At 42.8% G+C, this 12179-nt stretch overlaps 1 protein-coding gene across 1 annotated transcript in view; it reads left to right on the top strand.

Moving 5' to 3' along the window:
- The window catches only part of OLFM4 (olfactomedin 4), a 32620-nt gene extending 20698 nt beyond the window's left edge, over nucleotides 1–11922 (top strand). The window contains exon 7 of the mRNA XM_065581160.1: nucleotides 9863–11922. Within this exon, the coding sequence (XP_065437232.1) occupies nucleotides 9863–10665 (803 nt within the window). The 3' untranslated portion in view covers nucleotides 10666–11922. The remainder of the gene's footprint in view (nucleotides 1–9862) is intronic.
- Nucleotides 11923–12179: the final 257 nt, after the last annotated feature.

The following is a 12179-nucleotide window of genomic DNA, read 5'->3' as shown; positions in this document are numbered from 1 at the left end:
ACCTAACAATTTGGCTAGCAAATCAGAGGTGAACCAGACTACTAACAAAGAGTTTGGAGAAACCTTTGAACAAAGCAGAGCACTTTCCACTGTACAGATAGTTCACGTATTACCTACCGGTACTTGCCTCCTACCACCTTCAGGTCAGTTATTTCAAGCTTCCCATTAGCAGGAGAGAGGAACTGGTAGAAGTAAAAGTTTTCCCTCTGTGGCCTCTTCAGGTCGTGCCAGCACTGCAGGCAGCCAGTACAGTTTGTCTCTGATAGGAAAAATGAACAGCACTTTCTCTGTTGGGTCAGATGATGCGGGGGTGAGGGGAGGGAAATACACTCTAAAGTCCTTTGCTAATCCTTAGGAAAGGCTTACCAATTGTTCAGTGGAAAGTGTAGGGTTTAAAAAGCATTTGAAGGGCATTTCATTGATTTATTGAGGGTGATGGTGTGTAGAGAGAGGCTGCCTCTTTCTTCTCAAGCCTGAGAACAAGTCTTTCTTACAGTTAAAAAGTGCTAAAACCTTTAACCATAGTGCTGTGTTCAGCAGGTGTATGTAAGAGGAGGAGGGGCTCATTTCAGGGTTAGTGGACTGGACCTCTTTCTGGTTGACTTGAATGTGGCATGCCTGCAGGGCACACAGGGCCAGCTCCAGGCACCAGCTTGGCAAGCAGGTGCTTGGGGCGGCCACTCCGGAGAGGGGCGGCAGGTCCAGCTATTCGGCAGCAATTCGGTGGACGGTCCCTCACTCCCGCTCGGAGCGAAGGACCTTCCGCCGAATTGCCGCCGCAGATCGCGGCTTTTTTTTTTTTTTTTGGCTGCTTGGGGCAGCCAAAATCCTGGAGCCAGCCCTGAGGGCACAGCAGCTTTCTTAGCACCGGGAATGACATGGAAGGCCAGCTCCTCAGCTGGCATAAGTTGCCATAGCTCCATTGACTTTGGTTGGACTATGACAGTTTATACCAGTTGAGGACCTAGCCGATTACTTTTTGGATGGTTTCTGGGTTCAATTCCCCCATTGGCACAGAGGCTTCAGAAGGCCCCTACTGCAATGAAACCTCAGTGGTTCTCTTGTTTGAGGGGGTGTGTGAAGTGTGGAGAGGCCATAGGGAGGGACTCTGTACGTCTTGTGAATGGTAGAGGTAACTTGCCACCAATTTCAAATAGGTCAAAACAAGGTTTGGTGGGAGTTTGGGAGCAGAGTGGGATTGTGATTTCTGGATGTGCCATTAAGGGGAGATCCAATGACAATAAACCATGCTGAAGGGGAGTATATCAGTGCCATGGTTCCTACTCCAGCCCAAGACTGGAATAGCAACTATGGCGAGCCTGGGAATTTTCCTGTCTATTAGGGAGTGGAGTTGCTCAGCTACTACTGTGTAAATACCTAGATAGAGACAAAGATTCAGTTCCCTAACCTGCTGAATAATTGACCACACAAAGCCTGCTTAGCCTGACTTTGGTGGGGAGGGAAAGAAGGAAGCGGAACAGATGAATTGCACTCTCTTTGCAGTGGGTGCAATCTTTCATTTCATGTCATATTGTTCAAAACTTTCTACACTGATTGCACACAGTGTAGTTCATTTCCTTAACAGAGAGAAAGTGGGAGGGAGAAGTTGCTGTTTGGGAACAGGGGGTGAATAAGTGAGCTTGGTGGATTTCCTGGATGGGTCCCTTTGGAGGATGCGAATAGTTGCACACACTAGACTATCAAAACTCCCTAGCACGCCTTTAAGCAGTTACACACAGATTTCCATACATTTCCTCCACAACTTTGATTCCTGTCAAACCACTTCCTCTGCTTTTGGCTCATACTATATTTATAATATTTGTATTACACTGATCCTTTGTCCTGCTTTCAGATCTGTTCCCCCCCTCCCCTACTTCGTATTTTGGTTGGGTAAAGTAGACTTGGGAGAGCCTGAAAAATCCCTAACTTGTCTAAGGAGGGTTTAATTAAAGTTACTTGCTCTTGCTCTTTGGAATACAGCCCCTCAAACACTGCATCCCAAGGTGCTGCTCACTGACACGCTGTGTAGCGAGAGCAGGCCTATTCTCAAGCAACCTATCAGAAAGTAAGTACTGCTCTCCATCTGGCCTGCTCTCTGACTGCAGTTTTCTAGTGCATGGCCCAGTCCGAGATGGGATTCAGTAAATGTGTTGATAATAAAAACTCATTACTTTTACCATGCCTGCAGCAGTTTCCAGCACCTCTGTCACTATTTACTGCCCCAAATCAGCAGAAACTTATCCAACCTCTTCCCATCCCTTTGACAAACTGAATGACTATCTCTCATTTGTGTTGATTTCAACTGATTGCATCAGGGCAGGAGTACAGAGACGAATTCAGTGAGGGCTCAGCAGCCGGCTTTTTGTCACACTGGACTAAAATTATCTGGTAGTCAGCGGAGAGTCGTGAGCCAAATGAGACACTAACAGGCAAATGGAAAGGCAAAGCTGTTTTTTCCCCCCATTGTGCCTTCATGGACTAATATACCAGACTTCAAGTTATTGGCAAACAGCTCTCACCAGGGTGGGAACATGGAATTAGCCTCCATGGAAGCTCAGGCATCTTGGTATGAGGGTCACCCTGATTTCATGCCCCCCCCATCTAAGTAAAGCTGGGATGTAGGAAAATAAATGCCTATAGTCTGGTTGTCTTTTGGGGTAAGGTACCAGTTATCACTTGAAATGTTAATGCCTTAGTTACAGATATGTTTATTTAGAGCTGGATATTTCCATGGTGTTTGTACAAACACAGACCCACTCCAAAAAGCTGATCTGGGTGGGTGGATCCCTGTGCCCCTGATATCAGTGGGAATCAATGTGGGTATAAGGATCTGCCTGCATGGGCCAGATCACAGGCGTAGGACCAAAATGTAATATGTTCCTTTCCCCAGAGAGCTTACTATTTCTGGGTTGGATGGTGTCTCAGCCCTTTGGAAGAGGTGGCACATTGCCGGGCTGCCCCAGGAGCAACACAGGAAAAATTGTGGTGCAAGGAGCCACATTTTCCCTTTCTGCCTTGTTCTTCAGGGGGCACAGGCAATGTTCCCTCTACTTTTTTCCATTCATGTGCGGAATGAATTTTGTTATGTGCAGCAAATTATCGAGGTAATGTGTGGATGTGTGCTACCAGTAGAAACAAAATACTTAGATATAATAGGTTTCAGAGTAGCAGCCGTGTTAGTCTGTATCCGCAAAAAGAACAGGAGTACTTGTGGCACCTTAGAGACTAACAAATTTAAGGTGCCACAAGTACTCCTGTTCTTTTTTTAGATATAATATATATATTTAAAAAGTTACCATAGGGATAATTACTCCATCCAGGACAGGTTAGGCATTTTAGAACTCACTACTCAAAGCATTAAATTTAAGCGTAAGAGAAATAAAAATTATGAAATGCACAGATGAGTCAAAAAACTCAAATAACAGCATGTTGAAAGAATAAAATTACAGAGACTATGTGTGCATTTCAGGAAGTATTAAGAAGTAACAGCAACAACAACAACACAAGTATGTGTTGGGAGGTGAGTGTGAAAGACAGACAGACACACACACACACACACACACGTGTGTGTGTGAGTGAGAGAGACACAGTGTGTGTGTGTGACAGACACACACACACACACACACGCTGCCCCTTTAAGTATGCTGCCCCTTTACGTGGATCGGCACTCACCAGTCTGAAGCCTGTTTGTTCAGACACAGCAGCAGCCACCAGCAAGCTCCGTCCCAGTTCTGAGCTCTGTCGTGTCCCTCCCCCGCTCTGCAGAGATGGGATATAGGGATGGTGGGGCAGGGGAGGGGGACACTCTGACATCACACCCCCTCCTCTCCTCCTGATCTGCACAGCAAGCAGCAGGCTCCCGGGAGCAGCTGGCCAGGGACTCCCAGGCATAGGGCAGGAGCAGTGCAGCAGTGGGGGGAAGAGGGCACCTAAAGCGTGCGGCACTTGATAGACTGCTGGGCGGCCGCCTGGCCGCGCAGCTTAGAGGGAACTATGGGCACAAGGATATCAATTCACTGCAGTCACAACCCCCAGCCTGCCAGCTTAGCTGTGGTGACTGGCACACTGGGGCTATGGAGCCATGGCTTCCCGCCTTTCCATGCTCACTCCTCTGCCCCTCAGAAGTGGGTTAGCAAGCAGACATGCAGCACCACTTCCCCCTGCGCATCCTGACCCAAAGTCTGGGTAGCCTGTGTTGGGGAATAAAACGTATGTGTTTTCTTAGCTCCCTCTACCTTATTCCCCCACGTGAACATGCAGCCCACCTCTGAAAAAGAGACAAGACACGGCTTTAGCCCTGGGACTTCAATGATCAGAGGTCTAACACAGTAAAAAAGGAGTTAAAATGCTAAAGTCTGAATAATTCATAGGGATTTATTTCGAGTGCCGCCCAATATTTACAAAATGACATGACACTGTTTCTTTTGTGTATCTTTTTCCACAAGATCCAGACAGGAAGGCAAGTTAAGATTAAATAAACAACAATGAGTTCCTCTGAACCTGTGCAGAAGACAGATAACTCACCCTGACTACCACAGAGGTTTTTTTTTAAAACTCTTTCTGGGAAAGTTTTCAAAAATCAAAATCAAACATCCACTGTATGGAACTTCACACAATTTCTCATGTCAATAAACTAAACATGCTCCTAACTTTATTTTAATAATTCATACATGGTTTCATAAATAAGAAACAAACAAGTGTTCAGCAGAGAGATCTCTTTAAGGGAAGAAATAATAATTTATTATTTCTTTTGTAAGAAACGGTCTCTCTGCTGAACACACGTTTGTTTTTTATTTATGAAACAGTGCATGAATTATTAAAATAAAGCTGGATTGGGTTCAGTTTAATGACATGAAAAATTATTTGAGGTTGCATATATATGAGTTTAGTAGTACCTCAGTACCAGCAATATTATTTGGAACAAATCACAGATTTATAGAAGCACTTAATAACCATTTAATTTTGAAATAAGATTGCTGTGAGTTAAGTTCAATAATAGATTCAATATGTCGACAGTTAAGAACAAACCATAATGCCGGAGGTAGCGATACACAATAGAGATATAAGGCAAATGGCTCAAATTGATTTATGGAGTTGGCAGGCTGCAAGCCACTGTGCATCATCATCTGCATTATCTTTCTTGCACTGCATTAGCTGAGGTATGAGCACCTCCAAACATCAGTATGTGTGCCAAGTACCGAGGCCATGCTAATTGCCATTTGCAGAGCTACAGCCTGCCTGGCCATACAGTGCCTGCATTGTGTGCTATATCTGGAAATGAGGTCTCAGGTCTCAGCGGTCCATTCCCAGTCAGTAAAGCACTTAAGCACGTGTTTAAATGCTTTGCTGAATCTGAGCCTAGAATGCTGATTTGCTGTAATTGGAGCATTATTTGGTAGTTTTTTCAACGAGGGAGCAAAACCCAGGGCTACACCATCTTCTAGCACTGTGTCCTCAGAGAAAATTGATCCGGGGGAAGTTACAGTGGCACAGAATGGCTGTAACCTCTGCTCTGGCCAACCAAGCCCCACAGATGGCTGGTGCTGACCAAGAAGGCATGACCCAGGTGGCCAGGGGAGGCAACAATTCAGCACAGCCTCTCTGCAGCTTCCATCAGCAGGGCTCCATAGAAGCCCCACGAAGAAATGAAATCTGCCTCCCACCCCCCACAGTGAGGGCAGTGAGTGAATTCCTGATCCCCACCTGCTTTGGCACCAGGGGTCAGGCTGGGCTAGGGAGATGTGGGAAAAGCTATACAACAGAAGAAAGGAGACAGTGGAGCTTAGGAAAGGTGGAAAGACAAAAGGAAGGGAGACATGGTGAGTTTCACTGCAAAACCGTATTTCATAGACTGCCACAAATGTTACAATTACAGTTAAATGCACATTAATATTGGATTCTGCAGATGTTACCAATAGTTAGACTGAAAGGCCAGAAAGACACTGTCCTGCCTCTAGGGCAATGCATCCCTCTATCTAGATGTCGATAAATCATCCCTGCCAGGGATGACTTTGATCCCTCTATTTCTGAAGAAGAAATGTTTTGCATTTGTAAGCGCCAGTTTTCTCCAAGTGGCAGGTGTGTTCCAATCATTTCCCAGAGAGAGCATCTTCAGACCGGCCATAAGGGGGTTTCCCCCCTCTGCATATTGCTTTGTATTTTGTGGACTGTTCAGAAGATGTTTCTGGCCAAAGGAACCTGCTCGTCTGGGTCTGTCAGTGGCAGTATGCGTTTCCCTATTCTACTCCATGGGTGCTCTTCAACCCTCCTTAAGGGGGATCAGCTTTAGGTATGAGAGCATAGTTCTGTCTTTGTGTTATCTCAGTTCTCAATGCTAATAAGGGGGTGATGGTGTTATTTGTGCTGTGGCTACTTCTCTATTAGGAATAGATTAAGGCCAGCAACTCTTTTCATATAGGCTTGCAAACAGCCATCAAATGATATTCACTGAAAAGATAAAATATCATGAGTGATGTGGAGCAAGTAGACAAGGAAAAAAGTTATTTACTTATTCCCATAATACAAGAACTAGGGGTCACCACATGAAATTAATAGGCAGCAGGTTTAAAACAAATAAAAGGAAGTTCTTCTTCACACAACGCACAGTCAACTTGGAATTCCTTACCTGAGGAGGTTGTGAAGGCTAGGACTATAACAGTTTAAAAGAGAACTGGATAAATTCATGGAGGTTAAGTCCATTAATGGCTATTAGCCAGGACGGGTAAGGAATGGTGTCCCTAGACTCTGTTTGTCAGAGGGTGGAGATGGATGGCAGGAGAGAGATCACTTGATCATTACCTGTTAGGTTCACTTCCTCTGGGGCACCTGGCATTGGCCATTGTCGGTGGACAGGATACTGGGCTAGATGGATCTTTGGTCTGACCCAGTACGGCCGTTCTTATGTTCTTAAGTGACTTGTGTCAAAGATACACCCCTCCCCCACTAGAGCATGTGCAACCTCTACACTGATCTAGGTATTTATTATGTAATCAGCTGGTGCCATGAATTGATCAATTAATAGAAACATGAAACTCAGGTCTTGGCAGGTAAAATGTCCTTCATCTCTAAGAAGGAGGGAGCATTGTCTAGTGGTGAAAGCACCCTAGTTAAGAAATGTTTGTTCTAGTCTTGGCATTGCCACTCACTTGCTGTGTGACCTTGTGCAGGTCACTTAGCATCTGTGTCTCAGATGACCATATTTTTAAAGGAAAAAGAAATCTGGCACATGTACATGGTGACATCTTTTAGGGCTGGAAAGAGTCAGACAAAAGGACACTTTTATTTTAAAGTGTGCTGGTGTCACCACGGCCAGCTTCTGACTCAGAGAGGGACATGTGTATTTTGGAGTGGAGGATTTTTTCAATTTTTAAATCAGCTTCTGTACCGAATGACTGGAGGATAGCTAATGTGATGCCAATTTTTAAAAAGGGCTCCAGAGGCAACCCCGGCAATTACAGGCTGGTAAACCTGACTTCAGTATCGGGCAAACTGGTTGAAACTATAGTAAAGACCAAAACTGTCAGACACATAGATTAACATAATTTGTTGGGGAAGAGTCAACATGTTTTTTGTGAAGGGAAATCATGCCTCACCAATCTATTAGAATTCTTTGAAGGGGTCAACAAGCATGTGTACAAGGGGGATCCAGTGGATATAGTATATTTAGATTTTCAGGAAGCCTTCGACAAGGTCCCTCATTGAAGCCTCTGAAGCAAAGTAAGCAGTCAAGGCATAAGAGGGAAGGTCCTCTCATGGATTGGTAACTGGTTAAAAGATAGAAAACAAAGGGTAGGAATAAATAGTCAGTTTTCAGAATGGAGAGAGGTAAATAGTGGTGTCCCCCAGGGGTCGGTACTGGGACTAGTCCTATTCAACGTATTCATAAATGATCTGGAAAAAGGGGTAAACAGTGAGATGGAAAAATTTGCAGATGATACAAAACTACTCATGATAGTTAAGTCCCAGGCAGACTGCAAAGAGCTACAGAAGGTCTCTCAAAACTGAGAGATTGGGCAACAAAATGGCAGATGAAATTCAATGTTGATAAATGCAAAGTAATACACATTAGAAAACATAATTCCAACTACACATATAAAATGATGGGGTCTAAATTAGCTGTTACCACTCAAGAAAGAGATCTTGGAATCATTGTGGATAGTTCTCTGAAAACATCCACTCAATGTGCAGCGGCAGTCAAAAAGGCAAACAGAATGCTGGGAATCATTAAGAAAGGGATAGATAATAGGACAGAAAATATCCTATTGCCTCTATATAAATCCATGGTACATCCACATCTTGAATACTGCGTACAGATGTGGTCGCCCCATCTCAAAAAAGATATATTGGAATTGAAAAAGGTTCAGAAAAGGCAACAAAAATTATTAGGGGTGTAGAGCGTCTGCCATATGAGGAAAGATTAATAAGAGACTGGGACTTTTCAGCTTGAAAAAAAGATGACTAAGGGGGGATATGATAAGAGGTCTATAAAATCATGACTGGTGTGGAGAAAGTAAAGAAGGAAGTGTTATTTATTCCTCATAATGCAAGAACTAGGGGTCACCAAATGACATGAATAGGCAGCAGGTTTAAAACAAACAAAAGGAAGTATTTTTTCACACAACGCACAGTAAACCTGTGGAACTCCTTGCCAGAGGATGTTGTGAAGGCCAAGACTATAACAGGGTTCAAAAAAGAACGAGATATATTCATGAAGGATAGGTCCATTAATGGCTATTAGCAGGGCAGGGATGGTGTCCTTTAGCCTCTGTTTGCCAGAAGCTGGGAATGGGCAATAGGGAATGGATGACTTGATGATTGCCTGTTCTGTTCATTCCCTTTAGGGCACCTGGCATTGGCCACTGTCATAACACAGGATACTGGGCTAGATGGACCTTTGGTCTGACCCAATATGGCCGTTCTTATGTTCCAATGATGTAGTGTTCTGCGTTCATTGTGAAACATGAACATGAACAGCTCATTCCACTGTGCTGTTTGTTCTCAGTAAACAGTGTAAATTCTACTCAGCATAGCAATACATCTTGAACAAGCATTGTGTAGTTATGAAAAACGAAACATTTTGGCTGATGAAATGGAAAAAAAAAACAGAATATTTTAGTCATCCTGAAGCTCCTGTGACATCATAAGAAACACCAGGACTGTCCTGTTTAAACTATGTAAGGTCACTTTATAGTTACCTCACATGTAAACTGGGGATATTTAACTCCAGCTCACAGAGCTGTTGTAAGGCTATGCTCATTAATGTCTGAATTGCTTTGAGAGCTTCAGATGGAAGGTACTGTGAAGCATTGTTTTAAAGTGGTGATTTTGACAGCAGCATGCTAATCTGAAATGAGCCTCTAGAACTAGTGCTGCTAATTCTCCCTCCAACTTCTAAAACTCACTGTTGTACAATGAGACAAGATGTTCCTTTTTCTTGTTTCCTATATTCTCAGAACTATGCTCCACTGAAATGCTTCTGAAATTGTATTTTCTATGTGATTTCCCAACCCATCTGATCATAAACTGATCATTTATCTGAAACAGAAGCTGATCACGTATATACTGCGAGTGAGTACTGACTGAAAACAGAGGTCCCTATAATTTGGTGCTGGATTGTTGGCTGTTTTTTTAGTATGACCCCCGTTCTAGTGGTATGGGCCTTTGACTGCTGTATCTCAGTCAGACTGGAACAGCTACAGTAATGAAATCCGTGTGCTGTTTACATGGTGCAAAGCAAGTCGTTGACAAAGATATGTATGTATTTCTGTCCTTGCAACTAACCTGATTCTTATAAAACACACACTGTAAATCCTCTCCCCTAATCATGCCATTTGAAAAGCCCGCATTTTCTTTTTGCTTACAGGTAGTTGTGGTCATGGTGGAATTGTGAATATCAGCCAGCCCTATGTTGTACAGCTGAACTGGAGAGGATTTTCCTACAAATATGGTGCCTGGGGTAGGGATTACTCTCTTCGGACGCCAGAGAAGGACCTATACTGGGTTGCACCTTTGAACCCAGATGGAAGAATCTTGGAATATTACAGACTTCATAATTCCTATGATGATTTGCTGCTATTCAAAAACGCTAAAGAAAGTAGAATTGCATACGGGGAAGGCAGTGGCATTGCAGTTTACAATAATTTCATGTATTATAATATATATAGTACAAGAGATATGGGCAAGCTCGATTTAAACACAAACACATTGGCTTTGAGGAAAACTCTGCCAAACGCTGCTTTTGGTAACCGTTTCTCTTATGCTGGTGTTGGGTGGCAAGATATAGACTTTGCTGTGGATGAAAGTGGATTATGGGTAATTTATTCAACCGAGGAAAGCACGGGTAACATTGTGATTAGCAAACTCAATGAGACCACACTTGATGTGCTCCATACTTGGAAAACAAGGCAGTACAAGCCATCTGTTTCTAACGCTTTCATCATATGTGGTATTCTATATGCCACAAGACCTGTCAGCACTAGGAAAGAGGAAATATTTTACATGTATAACACCAACACTGAACAGGAAGGTAGAATTAATATAATTATGGACAAAATGTTAGAAACAGTTCAGAGTATCAACTATAATCCCTCAGACCAAATCCTGTATGTTTACAATGATGGCTACCTTGTTAGATACAATCTGATTTTTCAACCTGCGTTACACTGATATGAATTTACATAACGGCTAGAGACCATAGAAAGTCCAATTTTATATCCCTGTGGACAATGTTAATGTCCTAATCCTCCCAAGAGTAGCTACTGGGCCTAGGGTTTATTACCATGAGCTGTCCCAGTGAAGGGATTACTTACACTAATAACCTCTATGCCTGGTAATAACTAGTTGCAAGATTGGGTTCTTAGCTTTTTAACTGGTGTTTAGATACAATGGTGACAGGTGTACTAGAAATGCCTCTGCTGTAAAGATAAATAGATGACTTATTGATGGACAGAACATGCATAGCAATAGGCTCACACACTGATGTGCATTTGGAGGAATGTCTGTATTTGGATAAAACATGGAAACTGAACTGCTGTTTTGTCATCAGTGCTCAAAATATGGAAGGCCATAAATATATTAATCACTGGCCTCAATTACTAAAAGATTAATATTAGAGGAGAATTAAGACTTGATCTTTATAGAGCAGACCTTCGGTTAAGATGAAGCTATGCAAACGGTTGCCATGGCGCCTTCCTTTCAACCCATCAATGTATTTTAGATGGCAGGGCTCCAATGGACTACTTTCCTAAAAAGAAGAACAGGAGTACTTGTGGCACCTTAGAGACTAACAAATTTATTAGAGCATAAGCTTTCGTGGACTACAGCCCACTTCTTCGGATTGCACTCCTGGGAAAAAAACCTTACCCATTTTTGGACGGTTGCATTTTCTTAGCACTGTGTCCTGGGAGCATGAGCCATACCCCACTGAAAACCATGGAAAGAGTTCCATTGACTTTAATAGTCTCTGGCAGTCCCTTGGCGTATGCCATATGCTGCAGTAGAGCAGAAACTATGCCACCCTACATGCTTCCATTTAGCATTCTGCAATTTACTGTGACCTCCATTAGCATCTTTCAAAAACACTCCGAAAACAAGGAGCCAAAATTCATTTCCAGTATAACTTCATTGGCTTCAATTATTTTACATTGGGGGGGGTGAATCTGGCACATGATTTATCCGTTACAGAATACTGAAGTTAGGAAAAAAATCAGTCAGATGCTCTTTATTTTTAAAATGCCACATAATATTTTTTATCAATATCTGTACTGTAATCATGTCAGAAATACTGACGTGTACAATTATGAAAATGCAGTGAATGCTTGCTGGTTTTATTTTATTAACCCTATCTTTGTTTTCTTATAACCTGGATCAGTAGATGTGAATGATTAATTTTTGTTTAATTAAAAAGCGTTCTAAAAATCCAAACCCTACAGTTATTTAAGTCATTATGCGACAGCTGGGAAACTTTTGGGATGCAGCAAAAAGCCAGCTTGACCAAACAATATTGGAAACAGAGATCATCATACTCCATAGATCCTAGAACAACACAAAGGTGTGAATCAATCTGTCAGTAACTAGATGAGGGACTTTATTTCCACCCATTGAAATATGTTCATCAGTTAGATTAACATTCAAGTAACATCTCAACTTGGTGGAGAGAGGTCTGAGGCTGATGACCCATC

Source organism: Chrysemys picta, chromosome 1, assembly GCF_011386835.1.
Source record: "Chrysemys picta bellii isolate R12L10 chromosome 1, ASM1138683v2, whole genome shotgun sequence".
Taxonomy (NCBI): Eukaryota; Metazoa; Chordata; order Testudines; family Emydidae; genus Chrysemys; species Chrysemys picta.
The sequence above is the reverse complement of the archived record's forward strand: the minus strand, read 5'-3'. Positions and strand labels throughout refer to the sequence as shown.